Source organism: Poecile atricapillus, chromosome 4, assembly GCF_030490865.1.
Source record: "Poecile atricapillus isolate bPoeAtr1 chromosome 4, bPoeAtr1.hap1, whole genome shotgun sequence".
NCBI classification, from domain to species: Eukaryota; Metazoa; Chordata; class Aves; order Passeriformes; family Paridae; genus Poecile; species Poecile atricapillus.
Window position 1 is genome coordinate 45,634,447 of NC_081252.1, and position 15,123 is coordinate 45,649,569.

At 35.4% G+C, this 15,123-nt stretch overlaps 1 protein-coding gene across 4 annotated transcripts in view; it reads right to left on the reverse strand.

Annotated features, from left to right (window-relative positions):
• The window catches only part of FAT1 (FAT atypical cadherin 1), a 104,222-nt gene that overhangs the window by 62,534 nt on the left and 26,565 nt on the right, over positions 1 to 15,123 (reverse strand). For all 4 annotated transcript variants that reach the window (XM_058837931.1, XM_058837929.1, XM_058837930.1 and 1 more), the window contains exon 3: positions 5,113 to 5,427. In XM_058837931.1, coding sequence (XP_058693914.1) covers positions 5,113 to 5,427 — 315 coding nt within the window. The remainder of the gene's footprint in view (positions 1 to 5,112; positions 5,428 to 15,123) is intronic.

The following is a 15,123-nucleotide window of genomic DNA, read 5'->3' on the forward strand; positions in this document are numbered from 1 at the left end:
CTGGGGAGATACTTTGCAAACTACCCTTACAATTCTTACTGGGTGCAATAAAAAGCTCATATTTCATGCATGTCCTACCCTCCTCAAACAGAAAGAAATTACATGGGTTGATTGAAAGCTTTTAGTAAAATGAATACAAGAACTCTTTTGAATAGGTACTAACAGATCCATTTCTAAATATATAATTTCTAAATAAAAATAGATTAGAAATTATAAAATCATAATTCATCAACTCATAAATGTACACTTATATACAATGGTATCATCAGCTACTACTTGTAGATGCCATACTAATTATCTGTTCCACTTTCTCTAAGAAAGCAATCCTGCTATCAAGTATCATCCTTCCAAAACTTTTCAAAAGCAAAAAAGTAAACTAAGATATTTTAATATGAAAAGTGAGATGAGGAAAAATGTAAATTTTTCTACTCAATATGACTGTGTTCATGTAAAATAGAAACATTGAGTAGTTATTCCAAACATTAAAATAATAAATTGTATTTTGTAAATATAGCCATGGAATTTACATCTATGATATGTAAAACTTTTCAGTTCTACAAGTACCCAAATAGCTCACAAGCAAATAAACCACACCTGCAAGATACAGAAATAATACTAAACCACTGTTATACATACCTTATGGATTACATGTACTTATAAAAGCATTGTATATGTATTTTGAGCTCCAAGGCACAAATCCCAGAACTTGTTTACTGCTATATAATGCTTTGTTTTACATGAGTGTTGCTAAATGTGCAAATCTTTTCTGAGCCTCAGTGCAACAGCTCTAGTGTTAAGTGCTGAGATTAACCACAGAGTCCCAGGATGTGTGTTCAGAACAGCCATCAAATACTGCAACTTCAACTCTTTCCACCTAAACCTATTAACACGAGTTGCAACTCTTCCACTTTGTCAATTTACTTCTGTATTTAATTACAAGCTATGTTGCAAGAAGTTAAGCAGATATAAAGTAGTTATCATAATTTGCATGTTTGTCTACAGTTATGTTCTGATTGAGCATGAAAGTTCCGGAATTAAATCTTTGCTCTCATTCTTTCTGGCAAATATTATTATGATAACTATTTATATTCTACCTGGACAGCTCATATGTACAGCACTTTTTTTTTCATTAAATGGAAAGTCCATAGATAAATAAAATGCTATTTCATTTGCTTTCAGGAGAGACCAAGTATATGTGAAAAGGTTACAAAATGTCCTGTGATGTAGCATGTTATATATCCTGTTCCAAGAAGTGGAATAGCATGCAAAGAAAAACTCAGCAGTGTTCCCTTAAGTTATTTTATAATTATTTGAAATATAAAAGATGTTTTTAAGTGTCAGTGAAGATTTACTGGACGGGATACTTGGAAACAGATTGCAATAAGAAGCATGCAGACACTACTTAAGCCAGTAGCATTTCTGAGACACACATCAGTCAGTCAATAGCTCTCATTGTAAAAAGAAATCTCTTTTTGTGAAAGGTAAATTATAACCTACAAAGATCCACGTCAATGAGTTTCTAAAAATTCAGGATTATTGCAGTAAGACACAGACATCTTAGTATGGAGTCCACAAAATTCTAGAAACGCATTAGCTGCATCAGGAGAACAGAATGCAGTGTTGATACAGGTTACGTGTAGGTTGTTTCTATTTATAATCTGTATTACTACTATGTGTGGGAATTCTAGCCATGGACCAAAATACCATAGCATTAAATTTTATAAAGAGAAAGGAAACAATGGATCCTTGACCAGGAGAAGAGATAATAACACTAATTACCACCTGAAACATATTTTTAACACTCACCACATATTTTAAGAATCCCAACACTAGCTTTTAGTTGATTTGAACTGAATGCCATTACAGTCCTCCACTCACCTCTGGGGATGCAAACCAGCACATACTTAACACATACTCTCACTTTCAATGTTACAACAGAACACAGTTAAAAAGACTTGATTTGTATTCCAGCCCTATCTCCCCTGTGGTTTGAAGGGAAACCTGGGGCTCTGGGGAAGGTTTCTCTTCCTTGGACAAATAGCTTACAGTGTGCAACTTCACAAAGTACAACCAGTGTACTTTGTATATATGTATATATAATATATACACACAAGAGCAAACAAGACAGGGCTTGATCTCTCCAATTCTACTCAAAGGAACTCTTCAGCTGAGCCCTCTTTTAATTGATTGGGGAACATTAAATACACTATGTTATAACTAGAACAATAACCAGTGTCTTTTAAAGTGTTTTAACAACTCCTTAACAAGTCAATTCTATTGAAAACACTTTCACACCAAGTAAGATCTATTCAGATTAAATATGTTTGATATCTAATAGACAGAAGAGAGACTTGAGAACTTATGAACCTGATAACTTCAGTCAAAACTCAACCACTATGTTAGTGCCCACTGCAGACTAACAGATTCAGACTGGTCATGTACAGGACAGGCAGTATGGCACTTCAGAGCAATGAAACTCAGGGTCCTATTTCATGGGAAGACAACATATATGAGTTAGCCTTTTAATATCCATTGAATTATCTGAGTGCACTCTAGGAACAAGTTTCCTTTCTCTCCTCTGCCCACCTTTTCTCTTTCACTATGTTTAAGATGTCTGTCTAGAAGCATGTCTATCTAGCATTACAATTTTAGCAGTAATAGACACCAGTAAAGGATGGTATGAATGGCACATGAAAGGTGAATACCTAAACCTGCACATTTAATTATATTGATTGGAAAAAAATAATTTTCTTCTGATGAATGTAAATCAGAGGGACATTTTTTTATTCCCAGTGCTTGTGTTCTGAAATATAATGATTTAATTATTTCCAGTTGCCCTTTTGCTTATTTTTCTTGAACACCAAGCTGAGAAGGACTGAGGATCACAATGCTTGCTTCTACTGTATGCATGCTACAATAAAGGCAGGTAAGAAACTTTCTTGACAGAAAATCTTTATTTCTTTTCTATTGAGTGTTCCTTATCACTTCACCATCCAGTATGTTGAGCTCTCTCTCTCTCTCTCAAGGTCCCTTTCTAACCTAAATGAGATCACAGTAAGCTACTGACATGGGAAACTGCAAACTCTGGCTGAAGACAAGTCACAATCTCCCACTGCCCTAATTCTTCTACCCATTAAATAGGAATAATTTCTTTAAGTCAAAAGTTTGGCAAGGGAGGTACAGAAGTGTCTATTTTCAAAACACAGTTTGGAAAATGTCATGTGCTGATACATGGGACAGAAAGGGGAGGAAAAGAACAGAAGAAAGAGGAAGAGAACATTCCTGACCCACAGGAATATTTATGGAAACAATAACCAAAAATAACTGGCCAGTTATGCAGCAATGATGAAATAAATGGAGGTAGAATTTATGTTCCTTTGCAATTTGAATACTGCAGTCACTCACTTTTGTCCACCCAACTCACAGGCAATTTTATTCTCATTTTAGCAGTATTATACTGAGACAACAAAAAACATCAAAGTGGCAGGCAAAAGTACTTTTCAAAATCAGAAAGGACAAGGAAGCAGATAAAAAAGCAGATTTTTTTCCTTTTACATCATGTAAAATGAGAGAAAACAGAGACATAGAGTAAAGCAAATAGAAATAAAGCATACAAACACTTTCTGCATTCACTTTAGAAGACTGTGGTTGAATTTTTCTTGTTTTACTTGTCAGGCTCCCTTTTCTCTAAAACCAACATTTTGTAAATATAGTGTTTAGATGAAGGCTTTAACTATACTAAATATTTTCTGTTTCTATAGCTGTTTCAGATGACCCTCCTGGCAGTGTTTTCACAGATGCAGCACATGCTGACAAAGAAGTTATTGGCAGAAATAACTCAAATAACATACCTGTGTTTGCACTCAGAGCTTTGCTGACACAGCAATTACAACTGATAAAGCACACAAGTCTTTCATATCCTGAGCTGAAAGAACTACAAAACAAAATGAAGGCCACAGCCTCCAAAACATATTTTTTTCACTCCATTTGTGTTCCTTTAAGTCTCCTGGAATCGCTTCCATAAATGGGCAAGAGGTAAATTAATAAAGCTTCTATTGCTCCCCTGTACTTACTGGGTTTGTAATAGATTACTTACTACATCTCTGCAGGACCTCTAACCTAAAACTCTCTGAATTGTGAGGAAAAAAAAAACTGGTTGAGTGAATCAGAAGCATCTCTCATAATTTTTGCTGTGAAATAACACCTAAACAAAACATATAAAAAGATAAGCTGGGCACAACCTGGCAAAAAAAAAAAAAACCCAAGCTCTTCTTTAGGCATAAACTGTGGGAAAAACATCCAGTGTATGTATTACTTTCTCCACATTCAGAAGGAAGGGATGGTAGGCAACCTTTAAAATATTTTCAAAATCACTGGGTAGCTTCAGTTAAGACTGATTATTTTGCTTTCCATCTGTCTGTCCTACACACCTTTCAGTATCTGCAATTCAGTTACTAAGAAGTTGTGTTTGTACTCCCTTGTGAAAACCTCAGTGTTTTTTTCTAAAGCTTCCCAAATGACCAATGAACTCAGACTCTTTCTTTTCGTTGCATGAAAATAATCCTCCAGATTATGTATTTCTAGCAGCAGCAATTAATTACAAAGTTAATTACAAAGAACAAATCTTTTGACTGTGGGACAAGTGAGTGTGCAGGTATTAAATGGCTTATTTTGCCTAGACTAAGGTGACACCCCCTCAAAAAAAATTAAAAAGGCCTGACAAAAACACTATGCATGAAACTTTGAAGACAACTAAAAACAACTTTGGTGAAACTAAACTAAAATATGGATTTTTACGATATACTTACTGCACTATAAAAATGCATAGACATTGACCAGCGTAGAGTGGAGCTACTCAGAAGTAAGCCTTCACAAAACACGCCTGATACAGATGTCAAGTACTTTGAACCAAATGCTTCACTCTCATATCCTTTTCTACATGTTTTTATAACTTACTAATATTGACACAGCTCAAGACACCAGCTGAACTCCAGCTATTGTGAAAGCATGTTTTCAATGTTAAACCAAAGCTTTTTATTTCACCTGGTTTGTGCATTTATGCAAATACATTAATTTATTAATACATAAAATAAAACACTGTATTGTGCTTACCAGTTTTGGGGTTTATTGAAAAGAATCCCTGTGGATTTCCACTTGTAATCTTGTAGGTTAATTTTTCACTTGAGCTCGAATCTGGATCAAATGCCTCAATCTGAATGACAGATACATCTTTAGGTGAGTTTTCCATGACCTCTGGGTAATAAACTGGTTCTGTGGTCTGAGGAGCATTATCATTAACATCTCCAACTTCTATGTAGATTTCAATGAAGGATGATAAAGGCACAACGCCTTGGTCTGTTGCATAAACGGTAAGCCAGTAATGTGAAGTAGTCTCACGATCCAGGTGATCTGCAGTCTCAATAATACCTGTTTTATAGGAAGAAACATAAATAGAAAATGCTCAATAACTATGCAGAAATATGTAAAAATACAGTAAGCAACAAGTTTAAATATATGAACAAATTAAAATGAATACAAGTTCTACATGAACAACATTGATTCTACAATGTGTGCTAACATACACACACAAACATATTAAGGCTAATCTGAAGCCACAAAATACAAAATTACTATAACAGTTTTCAACAATTATGCATCACATTTTACAGCAACATATTACTTGATTTCCTTTCCAACATCTTTTGAAATACATCAGGTGCACTATTCATAAAATCGGTTTTGCCTAAAATACTAAATCAAGTATGTAATTCACAACCTTTTGGGTCATGAATGACCCTCTTTACTCATTACAGTAAGTTTTATAGCATACTAAACTATCTTCTTTAGGTGCCAAACTCTTGAGGTCCTTACTATTATCTGTATTAATGAACAACTACTTAAATGTGAAACATTTTTGTCTCTGCATCCAAATGAATTATTTGGCTGAACTTTCTTAATGTGCTGATTTATGCTCACACAGATATGTCACAGAAAATAAAAGTTATACCAAAGCTAAGCTTTGCCACATTAGGACTAACCAATGGTTGCCATTACTCTAGAAATGAAGGCAGCAAAAATAGAGGCAAAAATCTGCTTAACCTTACAAACATAAAATGAATTGCCAAATAAGGAACTACTATATAATTCACAAACTTAACAAAAAGCTGTCTGCTGAGTCTAAGCCAGAACTGATTAAAGAATTTATGCAGCACAAAGAAATACAACTTCACTTTTGTAAGCAGCTTACTCAACAGGTACAGCCATATTATGCATGTGTCAAAAGGGTATGTGGTATGGTGTAACCCGTAAGATGGGGGATGAATATTAAATAGTCGTGGAGCTATGACACAATAAAACTTCACACTTTTCCTTTTCCTGATCCAACCAGTCCTATAGGGTGTCTGTTTTGAGACATTTTCTTAATAGAACTTAAAATCAACCTGATACATGTCAGGATGAGGATAGAGTTAAGCCCTTGCAACCATTTCAGTGGAAATTTTGAAGGGCTTTGTCATGGCTCCTACTATTATACGCTCACACACCAGGACTAATCGGGACTGGAGCCAAGATGAGTCAAACTATCACCATGACAGCCAGTTTTGAACTCTGCATAAAGCCACATAATGTGAGTGTGCATGATGTGGCACTTCTACTGAGCTCATTTACCTCACACAGATACATATTTATGTATATGTACACACCCATCAATAAAAACAGGACCTCAATAAAACTATGTCACTGTTTTCACAGGAGTTCCTTGGGAAAGGAATTAACTCTAAGTGTTGTGTCCTTCACACATTACAGACACTTTTTTTAATACATTATACTGACTGAGCAAAATATTAAGGAATTACTTATTTATTCATTATTTTCTTTGCCTTGTGAGAAGCTGCATAAAGGTCTGACTGTGACAGTTTAAAATTTTAAGATGTCAATAAGATCACTTCAGAAAGGCTGGATGGGATTGAAATTGATGCTCAGACCTATAAATTCCCATATATAGCATTTCAAGCAACATAGCATTTTAGAACTACCACCAGATGTCAGTGTGGAAATTGGTTTAATACAGTGTCAAAGGCTACAGAACTGGGATAAAAAGGAGGGGCAATGCAGTTTCAAAATACACATGCATTACGTGCAGTCTGTAAGTTGTCCTGAAAGTAAACTACTGGCTTTATAATTTCCTTTTTTATTTTTTTGTGGAACAAAATCATCAACAACTAAGTTCAGCTGTTAATTAATACTGATATTTTACATTTCCAGTCTCTCTGCCTCAGTATTTATATTTTGTTTGGTGACAGTTTTACTATTAAAATAAAAAGGTAATAATACCCAGTAGTCATTGGATTTACCTGAATAGTTTCTGCATAAATTTGCTCTTAAAAATGGACACAGCCTTGAGCACTCAGTTACCCAGATTCTTTGTAACTCATGGCACACTTTTTTGCATGACTCTACCTGGGCCTGGAGACTTGCTCGAGAGTAAACAAATTTGCTACTTACTGTGGCCTCACTTCTAAATCTAAATCTAAATGCTGGATGTAGCATACAAGTGCTTAATCTTAAGTCTGGGTATGCCTTGGAAAGTTGTGTAAACCCTTCATGTCCTACCAAAGAGAAGACTAGACTGTATAAATTCCCTTCTAGCAAGGGTTCCAGCAATGCTGCTTTACTGCTTGTGATTTGTGCTGAAAAGAGCAACTGTTTTCATTTTACACGTCCCACTTTCTAAACAGTAGCTGCATCAGAAGTGGCAAATTAATTTTAACATAGCCTTGACTGATTCTAAAGGAAGATAAAAAGAGACTCCTGTGAAAATGAAGCTCACTTCCTGCAATCTGCTCACTGAACACTTACAAATTCTGCCTCTCTAGTTATTAAAGCTCCCTTCAAGTAAAAGGATGACTGAACCTATTTTGCTTTTGTAGTGTATCTGTTCTCAAAAGTCCACTCCCTTAAGTCACAACTCTCAAGGAATGAAAAGGAAAAAAAAGTACCACACCAAAAAAATAGTATCTCAAAAAGAACTATGTGGGAAAACTCACAGTATGATACAGTGCACATGGGCAACTTTGTCTTTTGGTTAATTTTTCATTTCAAATTAGATCTGCATATATAATGTTTATTTTGTATATTTTACATAGATTTTGCAGAGTGTTCAATAAAAGGTTTAAAATCTCTGATGATCTGACCACTGGATGCATCATGTAATACAGATTCCCCAATAGAATAGCTCTGGCTTTCAGAATGTCCCAATTTCCTACAGGAGCACTCACACTCTGGGCATACATTAGTCAAAGTAACCGGGAAATTCATTATTTTTCCATTTTTGTCATGTTTCTCACTCAACTGATCCTGAATTTTAGGGTGAACATTTTTTCTTTATGTGGCCTTTACAATTCTAATCTGAACTAGAAAGCATCCAGGAAAACAATTTTATGATCAGTAAGCTATGAAAAAATTGTCTAGCTAACTGTTTTACACTAATCAACAGATTAATTCCTGAAATTTGATTGTTTTACTTTTTTTTTTTTTTTTTAAGGAACAAGGCACACAGTTTAAAATAGATGCAATAGACAGATACAATAGACAGGTGTGAGTATGCAAGTTGTATTTGTGGATGCCCTACTTCTGGAAGTGTTCAAGGCCAGCTTGGACACGTCTTTAGACAACCTGGTCTAGTGAAAGGTGTCTCTGCACACGGGCACAGAGTTGGAACTAGATGAACTTTAAGATTCTTTCCAACTCAAACTATTCTACAATTCCATGATTACTAGAGACAGGCATCGCAAGTAAGTGGATAAGGAACAAAAATTTCCCTTCAGCCTGCACATATTGAGGGCTATGGAGGAGAGGCCACCACACCTAGCTCTCCTCATTGATCAAAGCTGCAGGTAATAGCAAGGGAAAGGATGACTGGTCTATTAATATGACTCAGCTTTCTTCTTGATGTTTGAACCCAGCAATAAAATGGAATAGATATACTGTGGTTTACCAGCACACATCTAGGGGTGAGGGCAGGCTCAGACAATGAAAACTTGAATTTCTTCTGGTTCTACATCAACTTTTATGTCACAAAATACAGTCAAAATGAAACACACATAACTACATTAAGTACTTCAGTTTTTTTCTGCCCCCTCAACAACCTGCTTTTACATCAGTAATTACAAAACACCATCCTATTGTCCTGAAATTCCTCCTGCTTCTGCAAGTTAAACACTAAATCTTTCCTGATTTTGCTTATGAGAACACTAATAGCTTTATTTTTAATTTCTGTGCAACAATAATGAATAAAATTGCATTAAAACTTCGGTAGCCTACTACACCTTCTAAGGAGCACAAGCTCAAAAAATTTGACTGATTACTTTTTTTAACAATGACAACAATCATTCTCATACCAAATCACAGGTCTAGAACCAGTCCTTTAAGTACCATTGGTCCTTGTATCAGTTTTCTGCTTTTGCACATGTTGACTGCAGTAGGCTATTTTACATATTAGGGCAGCATATGACTGTATACTGCCTGAAAGCCAGAACTCAACACTTGTGGAGTTTATAAATTCACTGGTTCTAGTTCCAGTGCTTCTCAAGGTAACAGAGAAAAAACGGATCAGTACTGCTACATTAAACAGAAATAATAAAACTATCTAATAAGAGTTAATTTGTTTTAATCTTGCCAACATCTAGCTCTATTAAGCATAAGTAAGATGTTGATCATACCACCAGTTTCAACAGCACGTTTTGGTTCCTAGAAAGAATTTGTTCTTTTTTTCTTCAAATAGTGTAAGGCACATTTAAGGAATAGCCCTTAACTGCCTCTATTGTATCTGCAATGCTGTAAAAGCTCCATCTCTGCTCTAACTCTTCTCCCATTCACAGAGTATCTTTAATCAGCAGATTTCCCATCCATCCATCCTCCAGGCTAAGGCAGTTGGCTAACTTTAACTTTTACACACCATTTGCTTTTTATGTAGTAAGACAAGTTGAGAAATATACTAACAAATCTTTCGCATGTATGGTAATCCCGAAGACTTGCAAACATTGTTATTCAAAACATAAGGTGAAGTGAGGATTTAAAAAGCATTTTTCACCTGACTGGCTGTACAATCTTGAAGCCTTTCAGGTAGTCAGGATAAAAAGAAATTTAAATTCAGTCACTAAACACCACAGGGGAGCACAAAAGAGCTCTGATGAAACATTTCTCAGGCATCTGCAAGAGGACATCAGAACTTATTTTACAATATTCATATGTCTGAAATTTTAGACTAGATATTGTTCCCACTCGATCAAATAGGACTTTTCTATCAATTTCATTACAGGAAGGCAACAGTCCTGTGACTACTGTAGAATATAACTTGGACAGAATTTAATGTGGAGGAACAGGATGGTTTATGAATACAGCAACTGAGGAAAAAGTCAAAACAGTAACCCAACTCTCAACAAGAACCAACACTTCCCCCAGTTTAAATCCCACAACACAAATCACTACAACCAAAGTCACTCTTAAAAACAAAAATAAGAATAAAATACACCTTAAATCTGACACGCTTATATATGCCAATTTTATCTAATTAACACATGCTCAAACTATAATAATCTCAATTCCCAGGGATGATCCTCCTTAAGCATACTTATCCATAAGAACTCTAATTAACAATATTAATGATTCCATAATGGAAATCAAAACCTGCGATCATTTCTCAGCAAAGCATGAAAATGCAGTTTAGCAGAATTTGTCCCGGGAATGACATTTGAAATAAACTAAGAAATCCCTGGCCTGGAACATGATGCTTGAAATCTGATTACAGACTCAATTAATCTGACTCCTAATAAGTTGGGTAAATCAAAAAGCCTCTTCAGCTGCTTTAAAAGCCATTTGGGGGGCTAGGGGGAAAGGAATGTTTTACAAATTGGACAAACAAGAGTTTTGATCAAATATGACCTTCAACAAACAACCAATTCAAATCAAAGTTTTAAAAGCCAGTGGATTAAGCCTGTTATAAACACAGAGACACGCTGTCCTCAATGGCACTAGAGTTCCAGCACACCAACCCAGACTGCATCTGTCCTGAATTCTAAACAAACTGCAAGTCACTGCAGGGTAAACTATCACTAAGGCCTGCACACTCTGCACAAACTAGAGATGAAGTTGTTCAGCACATACTGCAGTTTACTATGTGAATCTCTGCTACCTCGAGATAGGCAACATATATATTTTCCAGAAGTTAGGTGAACAAGGGTCCAAAGGATCCCAGCTCCCAGAAGTTTACTGGCCAGTTTTGCTGGGAAAATTTCTGCTTTACATTTTGTGAAACTTTGCTTAAGTTATTGTTAAAAGAAAGAAAGAGCCACATCAGCCTCATTTGTTAGTGGTTTGGCTACTTCCCAAGTAAAGCCTTATTTAATATAACACTATCATACTTTGGCTTCTAATGTTATACAATTCAGAACAGAAGGTTTTCTGGTTTTTACTAAAATCTCCACAATTGCATGGCCAGAAAACAAAAGACCTTTTATAAAGCCTATATAAAAGGTATTTTCAACTTTTGATTTTTTGCGCAGCTCATTTTATTTAAAATAGCATCTATTCTAACCAATGCTTTTTTAACGGCAGTGCAGTTCTTCAAACATATCCAGATCAAACACAGATGAACACAAATTACTTCTATTCATCTCTTCTTATATGCTCTATTTTTCCTAGATTACTTTTCTACATTATTACCTACCATGACATGATTAGCATTTTCCTGAGCTGTATAAATTCAGAGGCTATAGCAGAGAAGACAGGATTAAAAATACAAAAAATAGTCCCCCACCCCTCAAAAACCTGCATCCACAAGAAACCAGGAAAGAGCATCTGGCAGAGGAAAAGATACAGTGCTTGTCTGCTTCTCAGCAGACCCCAGAAGCCTTAAAGAGGAGTACATCCACACTCTTTTACCTTCTTTTTCCCCTTGAGTTACTCCTAGAGGCACAGCCAAATGAGGACAGTTGGCAAGTGCCACCCTGTGTGCTCCTGTGTGTTACACATAGGGGTTTTTTACTTGTTTTTATCCCTCCACTTTATGATTCCTGACAGAAATGCTAGGAAGAAGGAAAGTGACTTGGGAAAAAAAAGTGCATTTCTTAATATTTATGGTATCTACCCACACAAGATAAAACAGACTACAGCAGACTAGAGTGCACTATTTACAAGTACTACACCCATCTGTAATACTAATTGTGGCCAGTGTCATAGCTCAGATTTTTTTCCACTTTTACAGTAATTAAAAAAAAAACCCTCTATCTGTGTTTCTGTTAACTTCTCAACTTCCTACTGATAACTTCTGAAACTTCTGGTCACGACTATAATCTGACTTTGGGAAATGCCTTGAAGCAGTAGTCACAACCCTACATACCATAAAGTGTTTCATAATTTGAAGGTTTTGAAACATGTAACCTATTGAACTCTGAAGAAAAAAATTATTCTTTCCCTGAGGCCACTGCGCTACTGTAACTCAGGCATCTACCAAGCGCCAGTGTGTAAAGAGACAAACCTTAAGCCTACCAGGCTTCTAAAATAGCATCCAATGCTAATGTCAACAAAATTTAATAGTATTTGATCACTCAAGTGTAATAAATAACCACTTAGTAAAACCAAAACAAAGACAGCACAATATCACATCAGCCCTGATTTTACACAAACCAAATATCCTTAAGCACTGAAAATTTTACGTATGTCCTGCCACAGAGAAAATTAACTATTCAGTACATAAAACATCAGCTGAAAAGACCAAAATCTCCATCCTGGTAACTCCATGAAACAATCTCCTTCTAAAGAAGGAATGGAATGAGATTCCTCTTGCAAAAGTGAAATGTCAGCTCATCCATTCTATAAACACAGCAGAATGCCAAGAGAGGCATGGCACTCTTACTCTTGAAATATTAAAGAACTGTGGCAGGCAGAGTGAACTTTTTAAAAGTATAGACAATCTCTTCTTTTAAGAAAGGTATTATTTTTGACAAATAAGCTGAGCTGGAAAAGTTCCTTGCTTTGGCTACATGTGCTCTTTGAACAAGAAGCATTACATGATTATGCCTCTATGGAACAAAGTGCAAAAGCCACCCAGAGAAATATGATTTGCTCTTCAGCTCCATAGCAATTTAAAGCTTATCACTGACAATGCAAGCTACTCATATCAGACTTCTTGTATTTGAAGATTCACACAGACTAAACTGTACTGTTTCAGAATGTAAATAATCCTTACTTGCAGCCTTGAAAGAGAGCAAAAAGTTTTAGCAACTCTTGCTTGCCTTTAAATTACACATGAACAAAAGATGTTCACTGCTTTTCACTCTCCTCTTCTTCAGAAGCATTAATTAGGCAAAGACAGAAAGGCTGTAACCTGGCAACAAACCATCGATGCTGTGTTTTGCACACCTCAAAGTGAGGTGACTTGTCTGCAAACATGTCTGAGGAATATCAATGTGCAAAACTAATGATTCAGTCTAGTTTGAAATAGTTTATTTTTTCCTTTTCAAATTAATGTGAACTAACACATTCTGATTTAGTTTTTATATAATTTGGTGCTTTACCTTTTACATGCATCCTGGTTAATTGAATTTTAATGTAAGGGGGAAAAAAACCCAAAACAATCAAAAAACAATCAACCAACCCAGAATTTTCTCATGTACCCCACAATATTGTCTAACGTACAATATAAACAGTATAATCAATATAAATGTTCATTCTAAAAGTTAATGCTTGTCACATATATTTTACAGATTTTACATATTTATTTCTTTAAATATTCAATACGTAGTGGTATTGATATGTATTTATATGATAAATATTCAAAAGTGGTTTTAATTCACTTTTATATAGATGTAACATTTCTTCTTTATCATAAATAAATTTCTTCTTTATAAGAAAGGCTACGAAAAAATCTAAACTTTACAATTTCATCTTCAGAGAATGCACAGAAAAAATTCTCTCAGGAAAAGCCACAAAGAAAGCACTTAAAATAAGCTGAAAGTATCATATTGGAACTACAAGTCTTTTGTCAGCATGTATAAGGGCAGATTGCAGAAAATGTAATTAAATTTTTTTTCTAGCTCTTTGACGTAGAAAGCTATACACATTTCAGGTTGTGTCTTGTGTACTACCAGCTGAGAAATCATGCTCAGCTAGAACTGTTAAATGGAAAGCAACTCCTGTTGCTGTTTCAAAGACAAATTGCTCATTTTCTAACAAATCAAAGCCTGGAAAGTTTCAAATAAAATCAGTGCCAGTAAGTTGATGGAACAGAAGCAGTTGCAAGACCTTAAACATGTAGAGTCCACCACTGCTTGCTTTCTTTCCAGGGACCAGTTATTGCAAGTTCTGGGAGATGGAAGGGGAAGAGAATCACTGAAGGCACACAGAACCCTTAAACACCCTTAAACAGAGTACAGGAACCATCACCAGCAGAGCAGATCTAAAATTTTAACAAAAAAGAAAACAACAAAAAAACCAACAACAACAAAAAACCAACCTAAATGGAACCAAAAAAAGCCTCAATCATAATAAAATGATGTTTTATATCTCAAATTCAACTTCACTGAACTGACTAGATGTAGCGAAATATATCGCCAAATCCAGTTTTGTACCAGTATCTTTAGTAAATGTGATATTAGTACAAGCTCTCAAACCCCCCAGGTTTCATTAAAAAACTACTGTATTTGAAATTAAACAATTTCTATGACACTAATGGAACAACAGCAAGAGTAGCCAGTGAAACAATCAGACACTGACAGTGTCCAGTGAAACCTGTCTTACTTTTCCAAGCTAACAGAAGTTACCAAGTCTGTCCTTTTAAAATATTTTTCAGGAACAAAAAACTTGGCATCCAAAGAGCCTCAGCATGCAGTCAAACCCAAACCTTGACATGAAAGTTAAAACACAGAACAGTTTATGCATCATTTCTGTGCTATGAATGAACAGCAGTAACTTGAACTGTGTTCTAGTGAAGGGAGAGAAAGGGTCACCTAGAGTCCTCTGCCATGTACAGCTTATAAACCAGGTAGGCAGACAGATTTGAAGAAATGTAGAATGTTCAACAGTTAAGGGCAGCTATCCCTTAAATAAGCATCTAGAGATAGTATA